The sequence below is a fragment of the Chroicocephalus ridibundus genome, chromosome 4 (genome assembly GCF_963924245.1).
Source record: "Chroicocephalus ridibundus chromosome 4, bChrRid1.1, whole genome shotgun sequence".
Taxonomy (NCBI): Eukaryota; Metazoa; Chordata; class Aves; order Charadriiformes; family Laridae; genus Chroicocephalus; species Chroicocephalus ridibundus.
In genome coordinates this window covers 78,372,182-78,400,049 of record NC_086287.1, presented here as the reverse complement: position 1 = coordinate 78,400,049, position 27,868 = coordinate 78,372,182, and the positions used below count along the sequence as shown (strand labels likewise).

The following is a 27,868-nucleotide window of genomic DNA, read 5'->3' as shown; positions in this document are numbered from 1 at the left end:
CACTTGTTCTCCTCAAGAGAATTTGACCTCAAGTAAGGAACTGAACAAAATGCATATTTTGTCTACAGTGGACAAATGCGTTGTTCTAAAGCAATAAACAAACTTCAGATAAAATATATAGATAACAACAGGAAAAAAACACACTCCCAGAAATGAAACCCCACTATAAGTTATGCAAATTTTTAAAAAAAGAACAAAGTATTTCTGATTTCATTGACTTTGTGTTGTACGGCAGAAGGTTAATCAAACTGAAGCGTTACATTTCTCCTCTGTTATTGATTAACCAAAGTCAAATAACATTATCATTTTGCTTAATGCATTTAAATCATGAATATTTTCCCAGATGCTCTGCACAGTCTCTTTGCAGTTTTCCGTGGAAGTTGTTTACATGCTGAAGCATTGAGCCTGGATAGAAACACTTTGCTGCGATAGCAACACATACCCAACAGTTTCCATTTTCTCAATTCAGGACAAAAATTGCTGTTCTTCCCCCTCCTTCGAATTCTCTCTCTTTCTGCAAGAATTATTCCTGCATCATTTGAAAAAATTACCAGCACGCTCATAATGGCTGCGGGTTTGTGCCCATCTTCAGCTAAAGCCCTGCCCCAAAGTCCCCTGAAATCACTGGGATTATTTCTACTGGCTTCAGGACCTCTTATTTAGCCCTGAGTACACTGCAAAGTTGGCTTTAATTTTTTAAAGGTCCGGTGCTCTGTGGAGTTGCTTGTGCAGAGAATTTGGCCTAATGGCATAGAAATGATCTCCTGCCCCAACCCATCGCGACAGGGCCGAGAAGATGCAGTGGTCCACAACTGGCTGGTATTCCTCCCTTTGAAATGATCAGTTACATCTTGCGTTGACCTTTAACACTAATATGACGTGAAATGAGATAAGAACGGAGCCCACACTGAGGGACTCACACCCAGTGCCCTCCGTGCCCATCACCTGGGCTGCGGGCACCGGGCCTGGCACAGGTTCCCAACGGGGACGTGCCCGTTGTGCAGCTGAACGGTCAGAGATGCAGAATCATCTATCAATTAATTTTTGCTGATCAGTAGCTTTGAAAACGGAAAGAAATAATCAGAACAAACTCAGCCTCGGGTTCAAAGCCAAGAACAGCTTCAGCAGACTTCAACAGAAGTGAATGTGAGAATATTACATTTTTATTACTATTTTTGTTCAAAGATGTTTAATTTCTCCAAGTCTGCTAGCAAGCTCTGGCCGTTTTCTGAAGTGAAGGATTAGGATTTCATTTGCATTGGGATAAAAAAAAAAGGGGGAAGAAAAAAAAGAAAGGCTGCTCATTCCTTATAGAAACACAAGTATTTCTAAATTGACACTTGGAATTACGTGTGTTCCACCAGGAGCTCAAGATCTGCTGTAATACACTATTTGTTGTAAGTGACCAAAACAGTTATAGATTTATCTGCCACAACATTATAAGGCAGAAAGTCTGTTTATACAAGGATGACAATTATCACCAGCTCCATCTATATTCTGCCAGCGCCACAGTATGCTGAGCAGTAACCAAATCCTTTGGCAGCACGTGCTGCGAAGCACCTAGAATATTACCCCAAAAGCCCCCAAACGCATGCCTCATTTTTACATACATTTTAGACGTTTTCCACATACAATTAAATGCACACATCTGGACATCCCTTTAAACAAATATGTAGCATGTATTTGGACTATTTATTCATCTCCTTGCGATCATCAGGAATAGGAAGAAGCAGCAGGGGGTGTGGAAGAGGAGAAGCTCTGCAGGAGGCGCTTTCCCTAAGTGGTCACCAGGCAGGAGCAGGGGGCAAGCGCTGGCGTGGGGCAAGTAAGCCCTGGCTGACACTGTGATTAGCAGGACAGGGAGAAATGCAGACAGGGACAATAGGAAAAGTGAGAAGAAGGTGGGAGGAACAGGGAATATGACATGGTTGATGCCCCAGTGCAGCTCCACAGCTGTTTGGCCCCGTATCACTGAAGTCAGTAACCAGACGCTCACCACCCTGGGGTAAGGGCACACACGGAAAAGCACTTTTGTGTAAGGCTGGAGCACATCCATGGGTTGCTCGCTACTCCCAATTTATACTTACATATACACACTTCCATCCACCCATCGGTGGAGCAGTGAGAATCCCCTGATCAACAGCTGAGAAGGCAGAATTTTCAAAAGTGACCTGTGATTTTCCGCACTTCCAAAATTAGGAACAGGAAAGAAAGTAAGCAATGGTACAGCTACTTATTATTTTTTAAAATCCATGTTGTATGGTCAATTCTCGTGATCCGTGGAACACCAAAACCCATTCCAAAATTAAGCACCTATAACCACCAGTGAGAAAAGCCCAACACATGGGCTTTATTATTGATGTACTTTATGCTAATGCAGCGTGTATGTTTGTTATCAGTACGCTACGGCATATAGCATTAAAAAGAAACCAGCCTGCAGTAACTATACCCTTTAGGTTTTATAAATATTGCCAGTAGGTATAACGGTGCTTTGTTTGCCTGCCTTTACTTCTCTGTTTTGTACATACAAATATTTGGTCAAGGCATCTGCTCCGTCAAGAGCTGGGACTGCTGAGCCAGGTACAGGCTCTCAGACCCGCGCGCAGCAGAAACCCATCTACCCCACTGAGCGTACAGATCACCGGACAGGTGGTTAATTCTTTACACATCTATGATGATGCACAGTCGCTGAACCAGCATAAAGGTTAGATACCTGCACTTGAAAATCAGACCTGTGACTTGTTTAGAATAGAATTTAATAGAAGAAAATGGAGGAAATGTTAAGTTAGGTTATGTTACTTTCAGGTTCTGATTATTCTTATTACCACTACTAGGAATTGTTTGGAAAACAAATACAAGGTTTTGCAATTAGACCCCTGATCTAGGAAAGCACTTGAGCAACTGTATAACAAAACATACGAGTGGTCGCTTTAATGAAATTACTACTTATATACGTGAATTATCCACTCATTTTAAGTGATTTGCTGGATCAAAGCCTTTCTGTTTCAATTGGAGCAGCAGAGTTAAAGTAATGTAACAACCCCAGTTTGGAGAAAATAACAGACCCACGGTGGGTGCATCAATAAAGGTATTCCCAGAGAGGAAAGAGAAGAAATGATGCCTGCAGAAAGTGCCCGTACAACTACACCACTAATTATCCGTTCAACTTTTTTTTTACCTAAAAGATTAAAACATATTTCTTTTCAAACCTCCTAAGGAAACTGCACTACGTGGGTTTGTGTAGGGGCTGAAGATGTTAATGCTCCAAGAACTCGGACAAAACCCACTATTTAAAATACCACTTCTATTTTTTAACTGAGGTAAACAGAGTACATTATAAATCTCCAGCGTAGCCTATTGAAGTGTCAGAACGGCTCATTCAAAGCAATACATTCTCTTCTGAAAGATTTTAGTATTATAATCGAAAATTCTCTCCCTCAGACGCACCTGAGAAGCGTTAGCTTCTTGGTGACTTTAAGAACCAAATCCTTTAATACAAACCTCGCTTTTCCCACAGGCACTTGAAAATATTTAGCATTTTTTCAGTTAAATGCAATTTTCATAATAAAGTAGCTCACTCGGCTACCTGACACCACAGACAAAGACGCCGAGTAAGCAGCTCCTGCCAACTTAGGCAGAGCGTGATCACAACCCCCGGTTACATACGTATGTAGGCTTTTAAACATCCAATTGATGCAAGAATTCAAGCGATTTATGTATTATATGTTATCGTTATGTATTTTTTTCCATAAGGTCCAGACACAACTCCTGTACGGCCGGTGTCTTTCAGTCCACCTTAATGGAGGACGCAACAGATCTTAAATTTCTCTGACATTTAAATTCTACCTCGACGACCAGTTTTAGGATACCAAAGCAGCCCTTTGCTACTCTAAACGCAATTTGGATGCCTAATTTTAATTTCTGTGTTTTAGGGGCTGGAAATCAGAATTTGCTTAATATACTATCCCTTCTGCTACGAAGTGGATTCCTCCACATAAACACACGCCCCTTTGCCAACGGCACCAGCTCGTGGCTGCTGACGCCGCTCCCTACTTTTAGTCCACCCTTCGTTTCAATTTCACTGGCGAACCTCTCAGGGAAGTAAGGGAACGAGGTACGTTTTGTTCCGTGCCAGAATACTCAGTCCAGCCTATCAGACGCGAAATGTTCACATTTAACTGCGTCTCTGGCCGTTTCAAGGGTATCATTTTAAAACTACAGTGTATTTTGTTAAATCGAGCCCTACAATGATCTTGTTTTGCTTCCATCCACTTAGCCTATTAATGCAGGCTAATACTGCGTGTTCTTGTGGCAGCAAAACCTAAAGTGTACCAGGAGACTACAGTGATAGATTACATGTACATGCTGTGTCATATCCAATTAACTCAAATTGACTGTGTACTGCATTATGCTGTTAGTGCATGGAAGATCAATAAATATGGAGAAAATCCAACGAGGCTCTCTCCATTCCCATCCAATTCTAGTAGGTCTGAGACAGATCATGCTCCGATGATGTGTATGCTGCTGCTGAAGAGGGCAGGTGGTGCATAGACACCATTCAAACTTGGCCTATTCAATCTAAACTCCTCTAACTCGCCATTCATGCATAGCAAAACACCATCTGGTCCTATTTTGCCTCCAGCAATCACAGCTGACCAAAAACGATAATAACAGCTGTTGCAAAACAAAAGCCAAACAAAGGGGGGAGGGAAAGGTTAGAATGAAGTCCGGTGCCGCAAAATAGTCCATGAAGTGAGAAATGGAAAAGGAGCCATTCAAATAGCCAATCCCCATTGAAAAGAGCCAGTGCAAGACTTCTGGTTAAACTTGAGATATTTAATCCATCTGTCCTGCCAACCACAATGGTCAGGTGATAATATAAAATTGAGATTATGTTGCATAGAGGTATTTAAAGCCTTTGTTCTCCAAGTTAGAAACTAATGACCCTGTGTCAGCTAAAAATTAAACCTCCTTATGTTCTTTCATCATGTGTCAACCTGGGTTAATGTGAAAGTAGAATGTGGTTAACCGGGGTGATAAAGCATCTGAAACCTTGGGAAAAGCAGGGAGCAGTTAAGTGCTTGTAAATGATATGAAGGAAAACATTCTTTAAACCGTGCACGACGCTGAAATCATACGGATACTGCGTTTTTCCTGTATAAACTGCATATTAAGCGATTTAAATTAGCAGTTTTATTTATGACCTATGATAGCAAAGTTATTCACTTAGACTTAGGGAATACGAACACCAACTTGCACAGTTTGAAACACAAGATGTTCCGCAATATGCTATTGTGGGTAATGTAAAATACAATTTTGTAGCAAGCGGAGGGATGCTCCAGTTTTTCAAGATTCAAATTTTGATATTTAAAATGTACAGTCCTGCTCGATGATTAATTTTGTTTAGCTGCAGTAATTAAAACTATTTTTCCTGGAATTGACCATCAGTAGTTCAGCAGCTCTTAATCAAATGTGATAAAACCCAGGATTTATGAAATCATTTAATGAGTGCAATAACACCTGCTTCTCGCTGCAAATAGTTGAAAACAGACTTCAGTTGTAATTAACTCTTATCACTAGTGACATTTTTCCAACGATACTTCATAGGTCTTCAAAATGACAATTATGGAACTAATACACAATTACTGTCACATGCGGTTTAGCAATTATTTCTGAAGACATTTGTCTAAAGGTTTCGAAACGACGATAAAATGGTTCCCTTTGTTATGTAAGGTTGGTTAGAACCGGCACACACAAAATTCCCTCCCCACCGGCCTCTGCCGTGCCAGCGCGAATGCAGGCAGGCTTCCTCCCGCGCGGAATCAACATCCGCCGGCCCAGACATTATCAGATATCATACTAAGGCTATTAGGAGCGTGGGTACCTGTCAACTAACACCTATTATGAAAAGCTTCAATTTATACACGATTTTTTTCTGCTCCAAGAAATCTATAAATTTATAATTAGAACCTCTTGCTGTTCAATATTTGTACATAATAAACAGAGTACCTGAGGATGATGAAATATTGAAAGCTGAATTCATTATTAATAAACTCACATGGTATTGTACCTCTTCCCTCAAGTCTGGCTGCAACTTTTTGGGGATCTATATTCCATTATTTTTCGGTCGTGGCCTGCGCGTGGTAGCCATGGACACCGCCTCAAACAGGATTAGGATTCTGCTCAGGTTTGACACTTGCTGTTTTTAATTTTCATTTTATCATAAGCAGTTTAAGATTGTTGCCAGTGGTAATTTGCAATTTTTATCAAGACCTCTTCATTATAGCTTCTGACAGGACAGATGCTGTAATTAATCATGCAAGACAACTGGGGATAGTGGTCAGACTGCACTCGCAGCACAGCTATTGCGGGCAAAGAAGGGAAAGAAGAAAATAAAGGATTTCTCCTCTCCGTCAAGAGTAAAAATATGTGAACAGCACTAATAACCTGACAACGTATTGGATGTGAACGTTTTGTATGAAATACCTGCCCTCTCCATCCCCCCTCCACCATGCCCTACTTTTATGATAAAATAAACATCAGACAACTCGGGATCAGCCCGAGTCAGAGTTGGGGGCTTATAGATGGGAAGCACATGGCAATAGCTGCGCCTACAGCTGAAACTCAAAGGTACAAAGAAAACCACAATTTGTGCTTATTTACATCTCTGAACACTACTGCTGGGAGACAGGTTTGCTGTCCTGTTCCTGCGGACAAAGGGAACACGGAATCACCAATAGGTTGTAACTCCGCCACCAACGGTTCCTATCTCCCTCCGCCACCAACGGCTCCTAACTCCCTCCGCCACCAAGGGTTCCTAACTCCACCACTTGCTTTCCCTCTCTGAAGGAAGGTGGAGAAACCCCAGAGAAGTTGTTTGTGACCCTTCAGCAGCACATCTTGATGGATACAAGAGCCGATCCCACACTCGGTTCCCATCGCTACCTATTTACCCAGTATGTTTGATAAAATAAAAATCCAAAAAGTTAAATGAATTTCCCAATAAAGTGTTTTCATAAGGAAACACTTCTGGTTTTTCTACCAAAGACTTATGCCCATGGGTTTTACTGAAATGTGTTTATTCTATAGCAAGATAAAAGCATTTATTTTAGATAAGCAAAATACAAACAACTTAATTGCTGCTATCATAACTCATAAAAAAGTATAAAACAGCATAAAAACACAATAAGCAATGTAGCAATTAATAATTCATGTTACCAGTGTTTACATTAAAGCCTCATTTATGAAAACTTTACAACACATGATATGAAAACTTACAACTTTTAAAGAAAATATTTACATTGATCATTCGGTTGTGGAGTTTCATTTAAATATTCTACTGGTTTTACAGCGTATTAAAAACTCTTGCATTTTTCATCTTAGCTTTCTGTAATAACAGTTTTATTTAAGTGCATTTCCCTTTTAAAAATACAGTGTATTAAATCTGAAACTCATCACTTCAACACAGAATATAATATTCACATTTGTTCTGTAACTGGAATTAACGTAAGAGGGTAAATGTCAATATATATTTTCTTACAAACTATGGTAGGTTTATTTGGAGAAATGAAGTGAAAGGTTGGGTCAAACATTTAAGTTCAGTTACTTGCATTTGTTTTTCTGAAGACATTTAGGAGAGAAAAAAAAAATTAAGAGCTTTGGCAAAAATCTGTGATTTACTCTATTTTTTCATGACAAAAAATGCCATCAACTAACTCATGTCATACAAGTATGATTGTATGAAATCCAATCATCATTTTACAGGTAGTTACAACTGTGCTTTAAGGGCTTCATGAGTTCATCATACTGCCTTGAAGTGCATTATTCACTTTTAGAGAAAGAAGGGTTATACCATATAACTCCAAAAGGCCATTTTGCAGTCATAAGGTCCAGGTATTCATTAGGCCATTTGATTCACATATTGTAGGTAAAGCTTAAATAAATTAAAAAGGCATCACATGAAAAAGAGCACAGCTTTTTTTTCTTTTTTTTTTTAAAAACAAAATGATTTATAGTCAGCTAAAAGATGATACACAGCTACATTGTAGTTCTTTATTGCCTATCTAATAGACACTTTAGAGGATCATTTGATCTGTTATGCATCCCTGCATAACTACCATCAACAATTTACAGTTTTCACCCACATACGGTTTACCCCTACCCCCTCCATCAACACAAAGCCATGTCGCCAGATCATTTTATCTTCAGAAAATACTGACCTGCGACAACACTTGAGTCTGTGTCTGAGATGGTATTTGCGACTGGTGCTGCTGAGGTGCCGGCTGCGGGCTGCCAATGGCGGGGATGGGAGAAGTGATCTGAGAGGCCACCGGCGAGTGCTGCTGAGGAGAAGGCTGGGACTGGTGCTGCATGTGCTGCATCTGCTGCTGCTGCATCTGCTGGAGCTGCATGTGCTGCAGCTGCTGCTGCATTTGCTGCTGATTCATTTGCTGCTGGAGGTGCTGCTGCTGCAAGTGCTGTTGCATGTGGTGCTGGAAATGCTGCTGTTGCATTTGTTGCTGTATTTGCTGATGCATTTGATGCTGATGTAGCTGCTGCTGCTGCATCTGCTGCATCTGTTGCTGCTGGAGCTGCTGCATCTGGTGCTGCTGGCTTTGCATGGAGGGACTGACTTGAGAGGAAGATGGTGTTGCCACCATATTTGTCCCCATAGAGCTTATCAAGGGAGCTGCAATGTTTGTTGGCATGTTGGGGGCAATGGTAACAGAAGCGACAATCTGATTCATGGGCAGTCTCATGGTTAAAGGTTTTGGAGCGATCGCTCTAGGAAGGGACTGTTGAAGAGTTTGAGGAGATGCCGATACTGTCGCGTGTTGAGAAAGAGAAGTATTCAGAATAAGGGAGGAAGACAAATTTGTGGATGCCAACGTTTGCTGAACAGAACGAATTGTCTGGGCCTCGGCAGATTCTGCAGCAGCCTGTGTTTGGAAAAGAAATTCATCGTATTTTTAACAGAAAAAACATTACTGCTGTTTACATGGAAATAAAAGTCACAGCTACTCAGGGAGACGTTTTCGTCTTTTCTTTTCTATCAGGAAAGATCAATCATCGATCTGAAAAAGATCAGTGATCCACCGGCCCACCACATCACCTCTGCATCTGTCTCTGCATACGGTACCGCCAGTTCTTACTTGGACAAAAAACTTGTGCCTTGTTCAACACCAGAAAGTCACAGATGTCAAAGACAGTTTGTGGCTGAAAGAGCTGAAAAGAGCCCAACACTTTCTATACTTACATGTTTTCAAAAAAGCCATGTTCTTTGGGGGACAAATACGAGCAGAAGCGTCTCCCCCCGCACCAGTTATCATGGCATAAGAGTAGCGTACAAACAATGAAACTTCTCTAACAACTTTTTTAATTTGCTTGTTGCAGTTCTTTGCATCTAAGGCATCGTGTCCCAGGTATCTACAACAGACGAAATTCTAAGGGAACACTGTCAAGGCACGCGAATGAGTACCCTGGAAGGGGTATGGGCGCATCAGGGGGTGCCCTGCTTAGGGAATCCTGCCTACTCCCAGTGTCCCACAGGTTTCCGATGAGGCAAAACTGCAGGAAAACTACAGTCCAAAGAAGCCTATTGCAATAAATGAGGTGTTATGGTGCCTCTGAAGGCTTAGTTTTATTAGGTAAATCTAGAAATATTGTTATTGTGTATGCTTAAATTAAATCTATTTATGCACCAAAGGTAGGATTCGTCTTTCATAGTTCTACACATCTGCATTGTACACGACACGTAGAAGAGCTGCCTATATAAAGACAACAGAGAGAAAAAGTCTCTTCCAGCACAACTAACTGACATGTTTTAGACATTTACCTTAGAACACGTCAAACTGTGCTGCAGAAGTGCCTATTCCAACCCTACTCTCAGCAACCACCTCGGATGAAAGAGCTACAGCAAGGATGTCTTAAGTTAGAGGAGATGAGATGAATACTGGACTTAGAGTGTAATTTCCACTCACAGGCTTCCCACAAGTTACTCGGTAGCCCAGGTCCCACGGATTTTGGAAGAAAATACTATTCGTGGTGTTTTTGAAAAGGGAACTTAGGGCCAACAAAATAAATTTTCTCAAAGGTATTTAGAACTCCAGCTGCCGTTGAATTTAGCATTGTGATACTACAGGCTTTGAGAACATTATCTAAGTCCTAGAGACAATAGAAAAACACAGCTTCTCTACAGAAGAAGAAATCTTCCAGCTTTCAAGGATGGATGTGTATATTATTATTTCTGCTGTTGCATTTTTAATCAATAATTAAAATACACAGCAACTTTCTGTGTGATTTACTAATGCTCTGCAGATGTACATTCAAATTAACATTCTCAGGAGTTAGGTATCATCACTTTCTTCTGTTTTTTTCTTGTGATTGAAGCTATTTTTGTAATTGATCTTTATGAAATATTACTAGAGAAAGAATCCTCTTGATTAATTTTTACCCACATTTTAGATGGCCACAAGCATATTTCCTTTCATGGTATTGAGATGCAACAGATCTACAACCAGTGCAGTGCTGCCGGTTAAAAGGTACATTCTCAAGTAAGACAGCAGAGCTTTGTTTTCTTCATGAGTTTTATTTTAACTCAGGATCTGCTAAAATACTCCACGTGGCTCACTGCCAGCTAGTCCATTTGTGAGGACTCTCCAAACTCAGAGCCACCGTGCATTCTCCCCCGCCTCACCTGCAAGAAATACTTAAGCTTTGTCGTACAATAACTGCTCTCCAGCTCCACGCAAAGCACGTCTGTTTCGAGAAGCAGCACTTGAGGAAAAACAAACCCCTGCAAATAGCTTGCAAACGTTAGTGTTGAAAAGTCAGTACATTTTTCATGACTGAATTTTACTTTTGTAGTGAAGTGCATTATTTTGCCTCCGTAGATAATGGAAGATGCACATTTACAAGGTTATTATTTGGTAATCATGACTGTGCCATTAGAGAGATGAAATTGGTTCTTTGCAGAGCCTAAGCAGGGTTCAAGCAGCAGCACAACACCTTGCAGAGCTGTATGACAGAAATCCTAGGATTCTACTTTTATTTTGCATAGCACCCCACCCGCCCATATTTAAACACCATTGCCAAAAGCTAACTTGCATTACATTGAAGGCCGTACTAGGCTTACCTTCGAAACAAGGCTTGCTCTATAGGCAGCAAGTGCCTTTAGGTATTCTTTTTTGGCAGCTTCAGTTTTTCTTTTATATACCTATGAAAAGAGACCACAATTTCACCAACTTCAATTATTAAGACATTTTTGCCAGAATGCTCTCAAAATCATTTGCAAAGAAACAAAAAGCACAGACCAAAAAAAGCCGAAAACACTCTACTGTTCTATGCACTTTTTCTTCTCTGAAAGGTCTAAATGTTCTTGCAGGTGGTTACAGGCTCTCAGGTCTGCTCGCTGGACTTGCACCACAATTTATGTTGATTTATTGTGAATAAAAAAGGCTGCGAGAGCAACCAACTGTTTGACAAGACTCCCTATGCACTATTTACCTCCCCAGGAAATGATATTTTAATGACTCCAAGTAACAGGGATATTAGAACACTGAGTATTTCAGATGCTAAAAAGTATCCAAAGTAGTATAAAATAGCAAAGAATGCCAAGGTGGGTTTTTTTTAAACAAATCTTTGATATACATATATAAAAAAAAAATCTTTATACCTTTATAAAAGGTGGTTCATAGAGCTTGGACAATGCACTTTCCCCAAACCCAGTATGAGAGAATCTATTGAGTTAAACAAGAACGGTTTGGCAAAAATGAATTAATCTGTATTTTTAATCATCAGTAAATTTAAAGTTCACCTCTAAATCACGTTCGCCATCATCTGTTAGATCAGACTAAAAGTTTCCAAATTTTCACAGACAAGAATCATTCATATCTTGCCAGAAGGTGTCCTATATGGGAACCTACTCTTCCATCGCAGCTGCCATTAACTGTTCCTGGGAGCTGCAGGGAGTATCAACAGGCAAACAGCCTCAAAGGATATTTTTTTTCCTTCAATCCGTGTGTAGGAGTTACATGTGTATAGAAAGAATAACAACCCTCAAGGAAGAACAAAACTCATCATTCTGTACCAAGTTTGAGCTGGAGATAACATTTCACACGCAACGGTGTAATGAGGCACGAAGGATTGGCTTCAAAGGTTGGAAATCAACGCGCTTTGTAACAAATTCATAAGGCAGATCAAAGGAAAATAGTAAATGTGCTGTACCTTCCCCCTTTTCTCTTCTAACTTCCGATTAATAGGAAACAAGAGCTTTGAAATAGGAATCATCAAAAGATGGTCTTAAGAAGACTCTAGGACAATATCACCTGAGCTTTTTTTGCAAACTGCCCTTTAAAATTTAAAGACAAATACAGCCATTTAATACTACAGAATGGCTCTTACGACAAAATGCTTTTTAGATGCCAAGTCTTCAGCAAGTTCAAAAATCAATGTAGCTCTACAGAGTGAGAGGTCTACATCAGCAAGCAGCATGGTCCACTCAGAGCAGCGGCAGCAGGATTCTTTTTGCAAGGACTACTATTTTACTTCCTGTGAGACAACCCGGCGTCAGTTTTTTACCTGTTTTTGTTCTTCTCCTAGACTGTCCCACATAGATGCCACTATTTTTGAAACCTCTCCAAATGTCGCATTTGGGTTCTGCCCTTTAATTGCAGCTTGTGTATCCCTGAAGAAAAGGGCATATGCTGACACTGGCTTTTGTGGCTCATTGGGATCTTTCTTTTTCTTCTTCTTTGGAGTTTTGGGCTTCTTGCCAGAATCTGGGGCAGCTCTTTTTTCTCCAGTAGCCTAAGAAACAGTAATAACAAGAACAATAAATACATGCATGAAACAAAACAGATTAATTAAAAAAAAAATATTAACAGTCTCTCTTAATAATACACAGATAAAGCTACTATGTAGGCAATGTTTTGGAAAGCCCTGTTGTGCGAAGACACAAATAGTGTCCTACCAAATAGTACTTAGTCTCAGCTTAATCTCATCAGATCTACCTGAACTAAATGCATGGATAGTTACTACTCGTTGTAAGCATGGCTCAGAGAGTCAATCCTATGAGCTTGACCTAAAAAAGTACACCCCAACACTAATTTGTATTAAAAAAAAATTAAGATTTAATCTGTAGTATATTTTGAGGCAATCTATGCTCTTCTATTAAGATGTAATTTCAACAGTAAAGACTCAAAAGACAAGAGCTTGGAGGCATGTCCTGATTCCCAGGACTTTGATGTGGGTCAGACGTTGAAAACCCACCCCTTCAGGCAAAAACCACTCTGCAGTTTCTATCCACCTGCAGCCAAGGCCCAGCGCGTCCGGCACCCACCTCCCTCCCGCTCCTCGTGCAGCCGGGGGCCCGTGCAGCAGCGCTGGAGGCTCCGCGTTATGGCCGGTACCGACATCCCCCTCCCGCCCCGGGGATGGGGAACCCCCCAAGCAGCGCACCCAGGATTACGGGTGACTCTGGTCCCCGTGGGCTCCTCCCATCCCGTGCCCTCTTTTGTTGAAGGATGCACAGATATTGCTGCAAGGGGATAAAGTGGCTCTAGGTGTGCCACTCACTAGTAATTTTGATATTTTGAGGATCCTGTACAATGATTTTTCCATAAGCACAATTTCCATTAACTTAAATCTTAAACAGTCTAAATTAGGCCCTTTAAATATACTGCTATAATAACATTTTTGCTTTATTTTTTGATACAATTTTCCTTTTATAACAGATTTATTTAAAGCAAAATGTAAATTAACTAAACTTTCAGTTAGAAGAAAGCTTATTTTATTGCTATCTAAATGCATCTATGTTTTATGTGACTCTAGAGAATACCAAAATGACAAAACTGTCCAAAGTTGACGAGTAAAGAGATTCACCACATCTATAAAATCTGAAATGAATTATGAATGTACTAGAGCAAATATATACATATATTCTTACATTTATTATTATGGAGATATGGAAACTTCTTAAGTAAAGAAGCTAAACAGCACATGAATCCTGTTCCCCTGTGGTGTAACATCTGTGTTTGATATGACCACACTGCAGCCGAGAGGATACTGCCACGTTCATGAGAATACAGCACACGGACACGTACCGCTCACCCGCTGCTGGGCATGGAATCACTTACTCTGTTTGACTCGTCTGCGTCTTCCTCATTTATAGAGCTGGATGGGGAAGGAGTGGCTGATTTACTCGCAGGAGGGGAGGGAGAAGTGTGTGGCAAATTAGTGCCTCCTAAATTTAGCCCCAGCTGCGCACTTAGCTGAGACTGGTTAATGGTGGTTAGCTGAGAAGGAGGCATAATTCCCGAATGGGCAGCATCAGTCATATGGACAATGGATCTCATAATCAGAGAGTGATCCTGGCGATACTGGGAAACCTGTGTGTGACTCTGATCCTAAAAGAGATTGAAACGGTATTCAGTCGTTAGCAGTGACCATACAGCATCATCAGGTGAAGTTATTTTCACAGGCTTACAGAACAGACACTGACAACTGGCAGTTTGTTTCGTTGTTTCTTAATGAATTAAAAATGCATTTTTAATTAATTAAATGCAGCAACTTGCCCTGGACTTCACTTCTCCCCCACTTGTGAGTGGGGTTTTTTGGTGGAATAAAAATTGCGTTTCCCCATTTTTAAACATTTCTTCTCTTGGTGCGGTGTGAAATACCCACATTAACAACAGGGAAACAGGCTGACTGATGATACAGGGAAAACATTGCGACCGAGCAGACACAAACTGCTGTCAAATGCAGAACGTAAACAAAACCAGGGTGAGGGGGATATATATATATAGAGAGAGAGAGAGAGAGAGAGAGAAAAGCATCTTCCTTTACTGACATTCAATTATTCTTTGCTGTTACTAGTAGCAGTGGTAGGTATAAAAGAATCCTGTCTGAGAGGGATTTGAAAGTTGTGTTAGACAAAGCACGCTGCCCTGCCAGGGCTCGGCTGCAGATGCCGCAGCTCGCTGGAGAACCGTTCCAGCAACCCTAATCACTCCTAGAAATCCTTGTTCGCAAGTACTGCACAAAACTACATATTTTTATCTTTAATCCAACAACCAAACGCACATGGAAGTAGCAAGCCAGGGACCAATCACTGACTTCATTTTTCTTGTTCTTCACGACTCAGAAACTCAAGTGCGTGCACGGTTTTGTTTCTACTGTTTCTGGAGGGCACAAACTATGTCGTCTTCTACATCTGCACAACACTTACGACATTTGTAAATAAAAGTGAGACCCTGAAGGTAAAGTGAACCGGAATCTGCCTACGAACAACTCAGGTTTGTTATTTTTAACCACGCGCAGATCATTACACAATGAAGGAACGTTTAAACAGAAAAGAAGATTTTTTAAAACAGTTAATAAGTGGAGAGAATAAATAGCTCACAAATTGATTCAGCAACCTGATTAATCTATGGCCATTGTTTGAACAGACAGAAACATGAGAAATAAATTAGATTTTGCCAACTCTTTCATTTTTAATAACCTACATCGCAATTAGCAGCAGGTGCAATGATCCTTAATGAAATGACACAGAACAAACCAGCAATGCTGGCAGCCCGGCGTACCGTCCACCGGACTCCCACAACGGAGCCTGGCCTCCCCAGTGCTCCCTTATTAACTGTGGACAAGCCCGAACCAGTCTTCAAAAAAATCTGCGTCAGCGTGGAGGTAAGTTCAGCCCAAGTGACTTTCCTCTTCCTTTCCACGACTCTTCCCTCAGCAGAGGCAGCGGTTCCGCGCCCCTGGAAACCTCGTCTGGGACGGGAGCAGTGCAGCCGTACAAAGGGACAATTCACTCCTTAGAGAAGACGTCCCCCCGCCGCCTCATCCATCTGACGTACAAGGGTTGCAGCACACTGCCTCCCTACAGCAGTAAATCATATTAATGCCCAATTTGGCATTCATGTGTCTTTCTGCTGAAGCTTACACAGAAAAAAGAAATCCTTCATAAAAGTACATGTGGTGTTGCACCTGGATCCAGTACAGATGAAGTTAACCCCACGAGCTCATGATCCACATCCTGTACGCTGGGTCTCACCCTCATTTTCCCCATGCCTTCCAAGCCATTGCCAGCTTGGATCACCACCCGTACCGCACCACGCTGCTTCTCCTACTTCCTAAATTCTTTTAGTATTTTCAGTAAAGGAGTGTAGCTCCTCAGAGATGAATGCATGTGCCAGAAGTGGAGCACTTGATACAGAAAGATCAAAACATCAGACATATTGGCTGAAATACCCATTTGCTTCGGGGCACCTTTCTGTGAAAATTTACTACCGTTAACTATAGGGTCGTTTTCATTGTGACTTGTATTGGCAGCGGCATCTGGAAGTCATTCAAAGTCTTTTGTAAAACGATATTACTCTCTGCATATTATTCCGTTCATTTTAGTTTACAGACATTACTTTATTGCATGAAGAAAAAATCTCTGCTGGTAAAGCAAAGGGGGAGTTCATCGGAATGACCTTCTCTCATAGAAATTAACTTTCTTCATTATTTTGCTGCAGGCAGTACTTTCCTGGAGGTGTTCTACACCTAAAAGGCTAGCTTTTGTTCTCTCTTTCTTGTTACACAATACAGGCCTTCCTGGCCTTCACACCCAGGCAAAAAAATGCGATGACATGGGTTACAAACCATTTACTCCAAGTCTTGTCATTTCAGTTGCATCTATGATTTTATTGAGACTAAATTCTCTTGACTTGCACTGACCCAGAATCTAATTTTATACACAAGCCCATGAATTCTTAAGTGTCCCTTTTTCTGACACTATTTGATGATTGTGTGTTTTTTACATCCACTTATTTAATTCCAGTTTTTCTTTTCTGTATCTTTTCCTAATTTTTAAAGCATTTTTAAAAAAACTTAAAAAAATTCAGTAAAAGCTAGAAGTTGAAACAAGAGTATTTTGTAACCGGCTATCTAGCACCAAACAGATAAAATATATTATATAAAAGAAAATATTTTGTATAATTTTTGATCTCTTATCATTTACATCGTATGTGCATATAATGGCAAACTGTATTTTCTACACTTTGAATTTAAGTTACATGGCTAATCAATATTAAAAAAAAAATCACAAAGAAATGAATGGGAATTGCATTTTTTACTTTGTCGTACAGTGTTGTGGGCCTCAACAACGTCTGTTACCTATAGAAGAGCTTTCAGACAAGGAAGCATGAACCATATTTTCTGTTTCTACAGTGGTTTGGCAAGTAGCAAGAAGGCAGGGGAACTAAGTCAGTAGCAACATGAAAGCCCACAGCATTTGTATATAGCTCCTGAGCAAACAAAATTTTCGGAGGAGGAATCTATAATCAAGAAAACATAATTTCCATCAATGATTCTTTTTTTCCCCCCTTATGCTACAAAAAGCAATACTGAACCAAAAGGGTCAGTGGCATTTGATTATGCACAAAATGTTTATGAATGAAATGTTTAACAACAAAAATCATCTTACATCAGGAGCACGCATGGAAATACAAGTGCATTGAAACGTCCACGTGACATCCTAATTACATTACTACATGAAAATTGAAAAGCTCGTGTATTCAAAATAACCCACTGAGAATACTGTGAAAATTTTAGAGAACATCACAAGCTATTTCACAGAAACTGAAAGAGAAGTGATACACAAGTACTAGAAGCATTCAGGATTTTTGTAACATCATGCAAAAATGACAGATTAGTTCTGACAAAAATTCTTGACCTTCTCAAGCGGACAGAATCAAGTTTTGATTGAGCCTGATCTGCTTTACAGTCTTGGATTGAAGCTATAGGCAAAACTTGGTGATTTGAACACAAGTCAGGCAGAACTCAACCACTGGTTTACTCAGCATGACAATCAAACAGGGACATAACGTGTGAAACGGAGAACTAAAGAGAAATAACTTGTGTGATTCCTCTGCAGACTGAAAGGCCTTTGTCTCAGATCTCTCTGTTGTTATCCTACATGAGCGCTACCAAAAAAAACTAAGCTACAAAGATGTTTACTGAGGGGAATGCCAGCCACCTCTCTGGTCTCTTCAATTATACGCATGGATAAAAAGGGCAAAATATGGTCCAAAATGCTTCCCCCTTCTCAAAACAACTGTACGGTGACTGTATCCAGGCACATTGGCTTTCTGTCACCACTCTCTCGCGCAGCTCCAGTAGCACACGTTACTGAGACATTCGGCATCAGGCGCATGGAAAGCCTCATCACAGGAACCATAAGGCTATCTGTCCATCAAACTATCCTACTCTCAACTGTTCTAATCTGTTTGGATAGTCATGCTCAAGAAGTCGTATTTAGTCATATTGCCAAAAGGACACAAGTCTCACGGCATGCGCCAAATATACAGCTTATTTTACTTTGATTTGTGAAAGTTTAAGTTCTCAAAAATTGGTAAAATATCAGTTCCTTAACAGCCACTGGAAAGCAAACAACAGAGTAATGAAAAAAAAAAGGAATGTGTGAACTCCCACACTTAATTCATACAGCGTTACCAAAGGGGTTTTTCAACAATTACTGTACCTGAGCCAGCAAAAGCAAAACATACCATTGAGTACTAAGGGAAAAATCAACGTAACACAAGATAGTTCATTCTTCTGCTATCAACTCATTAAGCATCCAGTAGTTAATACAGCTAGTAATACAGCTAGTATTTATTTTGACAGATAAATGCATCCAGCCATTACATCGAGACATGCCCTAATTTCCACTCACCCTGCATTTTGAGAATCATTTACATACAGCAGTTTTATCCCGGGTTTCTACCCTGATATAATTTTAACCTCTAGGAACATTCAAAATCATATTTTAAAATATAGCTAGGAAATTACTTTCTAGAACATTTTGAGTAATATTGAAGTCTTGATTAAAATCAAAGTCTATGGCCTTCAATCATTTAAACAGGCAACACCTGCAGCGAGACTCTCTCTAGCCACGTCAGGCCTGAGCCCATGGAAATGCCTCCAGGAAGATGCAGGGCTGGCATCTGACCCTACACCGCATGAGCCACTTTTTTTAAGGCAGGTGAGAAATCTGCCAACAAAAATAACTGTGCAAAACCCAGCATTTACGGTTATGCTCACTGTGCCCTGGTTTCAAAAGTTGACTTAAAACATTATATATTCTATTGCCTTAGGAATTCATCACTGTCAGTGTAACATAAGCTGATGTAATATTTTAAAGGATATATTTAAGTTGAAGCAAATGCCCTGCAATGTAAAGAGTGAAATCCTCAGTTGTCCCTGTCTGTAAATTACACCCTTTCCTTTTGGGCAAGTCAGCATATCTCTAGAAGAAATCCTCAATACTCCTTTTTCTCCACGAGTAAAGTACAGATAAAAGGATCCATTAATCTAAATTTTTACAAGATTGGAATTCACTGCCAATCAAAACAAATCAAACTAACAGGATGCTTTCTTCTGTCAGAGATTAAACCCCTACTTAATAGAATACAAAACAGTTGCACTTGGTACTGCCACCACTGAAGAAGTGTCCTTCCTCTCCCCTCCTCAGATGCTGCCATCAGTAATAGATCTGTCAAACTGCAGTTATCAGGAGATCCACTACAAGCAGCAGCAGCTTCTTTTCCCAGGCAATGAGAAAACTCCTATGTTTTGCTTCATGTCTCTGTAGAAAAGTAAACCTTACCTAGCTTAATTCCCAAGTAAAGGCTACAACAAACTGTACATGTCGGTTTGGAAAACAATGATGTCTGCAGCTGGATCTAAAAGATCAGTTGGTGACAGGAGGCTTACGCGCACTCTGCCGCCTGAAGAACACGAAGAATATGCAACTTCTTGGTCTGTGCGCTCCCCCAGTCCCGCTACACCAGAAATTACTCTTTTCTGTTCACACAGAGCACACAAACCAGAGAAGGGACATGAAGAGGAAAAAAACCAAACATCAAACCAAACCCAACAAACATGAGGGTCCACTGATTTATTCCTCCAAACTGAGCAACTGTCTCCTTTTGTTCTGACAATCTCAGATGTCTCTCAAAATTCACCTCCTGCTATATGACAGAATCTTCTTACATGGCTGCAACCTCCAAGTTAGTTTAACATGTTTTATTGGAATCTTTCTGACGTAGTATCCCTTGCTCTTCTTTGGGGTCTGATTTGCAACCATGTCTGCAGTGACCTCTCGCATGGCTGGTGTTCCTCGTACTCCCCCATGCAGCTCAGGGCCTCCTTCAGAACAGACGGCCTGACCTGTCAGAGGGGGTGGTAAGAGTGCTGTGAGACCACCAAATCACAACTTCAAACCATTTCTTCTATGGAACCACACTCAGGCGTTAGGCAGTAGGAGCACAGCACGGCCAGGCGGTGCAGCACCACCTCAGAGATGCCATTCCAAGCAAGAAGGTGCCAAGGGACAGGACCAACCAGCCCGCGCACCTGCCAGGCCAGCCTCTCCGGGCCCCAGGAAGAGGCACCTCTGCAACACTGCTCCGTGGCCTCCCCCGGTACCAGCTCACCCACAGCATGCTCAGCTACCTCTAACAAAACGCTGCATTTCATGGTGAAGAAACACTGAAACTCACAGCTAGGCCAAAAATCACACAAAACTACCAAATTAAGAGACAAAGACTCTTCTCTGAAATGCTTGTAATCCTTACCCGGGATGCCCCATCACCTTAGCATGGAGCATTTGCTGTTTGGGAGCTTTGTTCTTACCCATTTACTTTCCTGTGACCCTGTAGGTCCCTCATGCAGTCCCCAGAGTGGGCTGAAGGGGTAATGCTTCTTGGGTGCCTTGCTTGCTATTGAGTCCTCCTGCTCTAGAAAGGCTTCTGCTCTTACAGACGGATGGCACCGTGGGGTTGCTACAGCCCTCCACCCATGCACAGTGGCTGCTACTGATGCTTTAGCATCACCTAATTCACAGCTTCTTGAAAACTTAATTTTTTACACCATTTCGTAGAGGCATTTAAAAACAGATTCTCCTCTCTCTTCTCCCCGAACATCTACCATCCTTGAAAGCATATTGCATCGCACTCCTTTTGGACAAGGAACCCAACAGCACGATCACAATGTGCGTGTGACTCAGACCCCACAGATCTGGGCTCCGATGGGATGAGTCTGTTGGCACGAGGAGCTTCTCTCCACATTAGCAGTACAAGCTTGGGTCTGCTGTATGCAAACAGCGAAGGCACACTGCAAACAAACCCCGGAGAGTTAAAACCGAGTCCCAGAGTGTCAGATAAATGCTGTTAGCAGTTTTGTTACAACCTCTGCAACTTCAGGTGCTTCAGCTACCGAATCAAAGGCAGACTTCAAAGCTCCTTATTATGCAGTAAGCAACATGGGGAGAGACCGCAAGGCAGCATGACAACTAACAAACATTATCAAAGGTAACAAAAATTGTGCAAGGAATTAGGGGGGACAGACTTGGGGGTTACATGGCATTTGTTTGTTCAAAAATTGCTACAAGCGTTGGTAGTTGTATTCTGCAAAGGGGGTATGTTTCTTTGGGTTTTGTGGGGAGATGGGGTTTTTTGTTTGGGTTTTCTTTGTTTGTTTGTTGTTGGCTTTTAAAGCAAATCAGAAAAGTAGGTCTCATTATCTTTTGTATTACTAGAGACAGGTTGTGGGTTTTTTTCCAGCTACCTGACAACATAGAATAATTTAAAACTCTACAGAGACTTAGCATTTCTTTACAGCCTGAGAACTTGAAGTGGAAGCTGAGTACTGCGTAATCTGTCCAAGGGGAAACACAGGTGGTAACAGCAGAGAATAGCATGAATTTCAAAGGAAGTTTCCAAATGACCCAAGAATGAGGGTGGCTGGACCCAACAAAGCCTTTGGCCAGGTACAACACATCCAGACCAGCTGCAGCACCTGCCTCATTTGCCTGGGTTGGGAAAGCAGCTCCTGACTTTAGAGTGTCAACTCAAGAAGCAGAATAGTTGAAGGGCATGGTCCAGGCTCAATGCGCAGCTGGTGTCCACGGTCATACACATCCGTGTTCCTTCTGAGCTCAGTTCTTGGGAGTATCAGAGATTCAGCTTCTGCTCCAATTCCTGACAGCTTTCCCAGTGGGGTGGATCATATTCCACATGGTCATATGGCACCTCGCAATATTTTCTGCAGCTGATGGATCTTAATTTAGGCACTATTAATATACAATAGGCACAGTCTTTTTTCCCAGACTTCCACCAATGTTACAGGGTTTCTCTCCCTTCATGCAGAAATCCCTCATGTATCTCGATAGGTAATAACCTACTTGCATCATTTTTTAATTTTATTTTTTTTTCCACCAGCAGTACCTGCTATTCAGACAGGTGTCTTTGGCAACTGCTGCCACTTTGTTTCCTACGGACAGGTCCTTGTAGTTACTATGAGTTGCCTATTTTTGAAAAGAACACCAGACTACATTTCCTTCTCCAACCGTAACAACAGCTCATTAACAGGTGGCCCATCGCGACTGTACGGATGAGAAAGCAGGGAAGAGCACGTCTCAGAAAAGTGACTATATTAACCACACCGAGTATTACAACGTCACTGAGGACATGAAAATCTACACGCTGTTAAAACTCTATTATTTAGTACGTCATGAGGCTAGCACCGTCTTCATGTCGTGTTAAAGCCGTAGCACGTAGCTCCTGTGCAGAAGCCACTGCTGTCTGCCGCCTCCAGGGTTTCCAGCCCATTGTCCACGTTCCCTGAGGCCCCGCGAGCCGTGCACACATGCTCTCTGAAAGGTAACTAAAAAATGCACAAATACGTCACCAGACATAAAATAAAATACTTAACTATACACCAATAAAAAAAAAAAAAGACTATGCAAAGACTTGGAAGTTCATCAGCAAAGCACAGAGCTGCAAAATCCCAACGGAGTCCTAAAGGTCTAATTTCACAAAGTGTCAGCCACCACTTGAAAGGTTCTGTATGTGGCCAAATGTCAGCAATCTGAGCCACCAGAGCATCATTTAATTTGGTATTACTTAATTTTGAGATAATTTTTTCTTGGTACCACAAATTATTAAAAACAGCGGTGGTAACAGCCAACCCCTTCTGCTGGGAAAGTCCAATACAAACCAGGGTGACACTCTTGATCTAAACCTTGCGTTTAGTGACCCCCCACAGCAATCAGAGAACAAATAGAAACAAGAAAACTCTGAAGATAATCTCTCTCTCTAGTAAGAATAGTTGCTGCTCCTATAAATGAATAATTACAACCTTCCGGAATTAGTTGTGTGTTTTGTATTAAAGATGACAATAAACATGTTCATAACAATAACAAGGGCTTGTTTTAATAGACCGTTCCAGGCGTTAAACACATTAATGACCCATGAAATAACTGTTTCATCTGCAACGCATTAAACAACGTTGTTATAACATTGTATTAATTGAAAACCTACTCCATTCTCTCTAGATAGGAGATTACAGACTGGGTATTAAAAAGAGAGATTTACAAATAAGTTTCTTTGTAAAGGAAAATTAAACATACAAATTAGAGGCATGCAGTCAGGTGAGTAGTGAAATGACTGCCTTTTGCCAATTTTAAAACAACTTTTTTTAGCTTTTATTCCTGCAATCTTCTGTTCATCTATTCCTTTGAAGTTAATTAGTAATTTGGGAATTTAAATTACTAAAAAAGATTTAGACCTTTAAGTAAAAGGCACCATTGTTCTGAAACATGAGTATTTCTGTTGTATGCAGCCTTTAATAAGCTCAAATTTGCAACTCAGCTCTTCACAGACACATCATTGAGCTGTTTATTTAAAAAGTCTCTTCTTGAAATAAAAGCAATAGTCACCATCACGTCTTTGATTTGAGCACAGTGCCACTCCTAAGTAGTAATGTAATTAAAGATGAGCGTATTCCACCATGAATTAGCCTTATCTGTGTGGGATCCTGAATGCACTGACAGCACGGCAACAATTATAAAATATAAACAGGCTCAAATCTTCATCAAATAGGAAACACATTTTCTCCAGCAGCATAAGTAGTATAAGGAGCAATATATGTAAAATTACCAGTCTGTTTTTGTAACATCTGTACTTTTTTGAATAAAAGAAAAAAAATCAGACTGAAAAGAGACAATTATTTTACTGTCTGTTTCTTAGATATCAGAAAGAGAATTTTGAAATTCATCAAAGCTAACCTTCTGTTATGTACAACAGGCTAAGCTGAAAAGAATGTTAACAAGTTCAATTTTCATTCAATCAGCACTACTGCTCTCTGAAATGTTTCATTGCAGGAAAGAAATAAAAATAATCTATATGGTAATTATGAGGATGAATCCCCCAGTAACTTTCAGCTACATGAAAGGTCAGTTCTATTCAAGATATTTTATCAGTCCCCTGCACATACTCCTGTCCTGTCATTTTAAATCTGAACAGCATTTTATTTTCCCATTTACAGCTACCTGCAGAATTAAGTACTTAAGCCAAATAAGAAAAAAAAAAAAAAAAAAGAAATGTTGAATGCTGGCAAAGGCTATAATAGCATGGAGATAAATCGTTCAGCTGCTCTCTCTCAAGCCTCTAGGGCTGCAGATTTTTCTTCTCCTGGTGCACTGTGGGTATTCAAAACTTGTTCAACATGATTTCATTTCATTTCAGGCACTGCCTGAGAAAACTAAATTACAGAATCAATCATACAGAAGGTCAGAGTGAGACTTCATTACAAGTATTGCATGCTTGCATGAATATCTTTCATTTATGACTGACCCAATATGTCACAATAGCTGTCTAGTAAAAATAATCCACTTTCTGAAATTGATGTACTACTGATGTCAATGCTACTCAGCAGGCTGGGCAGATTATAGAGAGGTGTTAAAAAAAGGAACCCTGAGGAGCACAAGTTGTAGTTTTACAGAATTGCCACAGTTTGCAGATTAAAATAATTTTTCTATGGGCAGCTCAACAGAAAACAGCATTAATATAAAATATTGGGGGTTGGTTTTTAATGAGGATATCGCAGTTGATTTCCACTTATTTATATTCAAGTATTTATAGGGATAATATTTGCATCGTGTAAATCCATGTGTTCTTTGAAGTCAAATGTACATCCACACTCCATTTTTCAGTGACTCACTTTTGAACATCAGGATTTTATTTGCATATTATTAAAATATTAAACACAATCAAATTGCCTCCATTTTATCTCCTTTTCTTGTTGCTGTTGTCTGTTTTTAAATGTAGAAAAATGCTGTTAAGTAAGAGAAATGCGCCGTGCTTGTTGCCAATAATAATGAAGTTAATCAGCATTGTGACAAATTGTCATTGTTTCCATAGCACGTATATCTTAATGGTATGAACAACTGGTAACTCATCAATATGATCTTTTAATAATCACGTGGCCACATTTATGCCGAGAATAAATACCCTTCTTGCACCATGAATGATTTTTCCAATATAATAATACACAAAGAATAGGTTAAAAAGAGAATGACGCCTTTTTTTTTTCTTCTTCTTTTTTTTTCTTCTTTTTTTTTGGTCTTCCTGTGGGAAATATGTGAGATACTTGCAGAAGTATTACGAAGTAGCTAGCCAACTCAACTCCGTACCCTAAGGGAGACATAGGAAAACCTTGACATAACCTATTTTTAACCATGCCTCTGGCGATTCTGCATTCAAGTTTATAGGTGAACATGTCAGGTAGTACATGGAAAAAAGCCAAAGACACACAGTATTAATCATAATTCTGTCCAAGCCCATTTTATTTTTTCAACATTTGTGATTTAAAATCTCATGACATTTCTTCAAGGTGAAATTCTTCTACCGGACTTTTCAACAGGGTAGGACTACATTTATCTAAATTAAATATTGCTTACAGTAAAGCTCTCTAATGCTTCACAAGGTAGCAAATAAACTCAATGTAGTTCATATTAAAATAATTTAAGTTTGTATTCAGCTAAAGAAGCTTTAGTGATTAGCAATACACTATTAATGCAGCCTTTAAATAACACTCTCCTAGTATCGCTGGGTAAGAACATTGTTCTGTAAGTGTATACGAACATCATAATTATTTTACAACCCCATCTTTAGTTCTTTCAGATATAGTAAATTCAATTGACCATGAAATGAAATTTCATAGTCAAAATGCCTCCTTTACATTTTTTTTATTGCTGCAATAAAGTTTTTATAGCTCCAAGGCAAGGTAATTCATGAAATGTCTAATTTAAAGATGAATTCTAATATTATTAATAAATATTTACCAGTTTAATAAAGTGCACATTTTTCACATAAAAAATGATATAATGTTTTCATTTTCTATTTTTGAAATACAGATTAACTGCTGGAAAATTTGAGTACTAAAGAGAGCTATGTGAGTTCAGGGTCCTAAGCAAGGACCCTCTGTTAATGTTTTTAAAATTCTGAAGCTACTCAGCATTTACAAGCAGAAGAGAAAAAGACCACTGACTAAAATACAGTGGCAGAGGCCGCTCTATCTCACAGTGTAAAACAAATCAAGCAGTTGTGGGCAGGTGTCTGACACACAAACCTCCCTATGTGGCTCCTCTCATCACTTCTCTGCAGCAAAACTACACACAAGTTGCCAACCCACAGCTTTGAACTGGCAGTCATACCAGAAAATACCACTGGACTATGGGCTAAGGCAGCATGAGCTTCTCTAGATCTTCTCTTTGCCCCTACGAGAACAAATTCTTACCGCTGAAGTCAATGTGAACTATGACATTAATTTCTACATGGCACAGTCTAGAAAAAAAAAAAAAAGGAAAAGATGTAAAGCCTCTCATCCTGTGCGAACAGAGATATCTAACCAGGAGGCCTCTTCTGGTTGGAACTGTTAAGGTGACAGCATTTACTCACTGAAGAATCACATTCAGTCAACGGATGCAAAATTACAAGGCAAAACGGGTTCAGAATACAAGCCACTTGACAACACTGAGGGGACACCCATACACGTAGCCCAACGCTGACCCAGCCCGTGATATTTATTACATATTTCTGAGCAAGCTTCATTGTATTCAGTGTACACACACTCCATTACTTAAGTTTTCAGGCATAACATTCCCGACTCTCAGGTTTTGTTAATCTGATCTTTCTTTAGTAGTCACCCAACAAGTCAGTGCATACAATATCCCATGCAAAATGGGATCTAAAAAGAAGTATCTTATCCTTCAAGGCCTGTTTTAGGCAGTCCCTGCTTTTTATCTACGGAATTACTGAATGCTGTACCTCCTAAATTATGAACAGTTTGTGCTTAATACTGTATTAGTGTTAGGTACTCTTCATGACCTCCAAGGAAATATTATAATTTGTAATGAAGCCAGTCGCCTGCGAAATTCCAGAGAAATATTTGGTGTGTGTTCATTTGTAAACCTTTAATTATTTTTTTCTTGCCAGTATAATAAAAAAGAAAAAAGATCTACATGAAATCATAACATGACAACATGTTGACCTTTATTACAGTCCAGCAGTAAATCTTTATTTTCACTACACTGAGTTTAGCAAGAGGTCCCATATAAAACAGCCAATCAGAGAAAATACAGTTGATGTAAAATATCTGTTCAAGCTAAACATTCAGTCTGTCTTCAATGCACAATACAGGCACTAATTCTAATTGTAGCCACTGAGTTTAAAATGCTAAGCATGATAAAGCGACTCACAGCTGTGTCTCATGCCTGCGAGTATGAACGCTGCTGCTCAAAGCTTAGAGAAACCCAGGCAGGGAGATCCCCCAAAGCTGAAAGGGAAATACAGCAAGAAAGTGGGAAGTGCCCCGTGTGCCCTCCCATGGAGATCACAGCCCCACGGTGCCTATAGATTCTGGGGAAGACTCCATCCAGCTTTGGTTTTGATTGTTCTCATTAGCAGGAACGACCACTGGAATTAGCCTAACAGTCCCCGTCACTAAGCTCTTCCCCACACCCAGATCGTCCCCCTCCCCA

The 27,868-nt window shown here is 40.2% G+C and overlaps 1 protein-coding gene across 2 annotated transcripts in view; it reads right to left on the bottom strand.

Moving 5' to 3' along the window:
• Positions 1-7,097: 7,097 nt before the first annotated feature.
• TOX3 (TOX high mobility group box family member 3) overlaps positions 7,098-27,868 on the bottom strand; it is a 78,436-nt gene continuing 57,665 nt past the window's right edge. For both annotated transcript variants that reach the window (XM_063334350.1, XM_063334351.1), the window contains exons 4-7: positions 14,136-14,405; positions 12,580-12,807; positions 11,135-11,215; positions 7,098-8,939 (exon numbers count right to left, since the gene is read on the bottom strand). In XM_063334350.1, the coding sequence (XP_063190420.1) occupies positions 8,205-8,939; positions 11,135-11,215; positions 12,580-12,807; positions 14,136-14,405 (1,314 nt within the window). In that variant the 3' untranslated portion in view covers positions 7,098-8,204. The remainder of the gene's footprint in view (positions 8,940-11,134; positions 11,216-12,579; positions 12,808-14,135; positions 14,406-27,868) is intronic.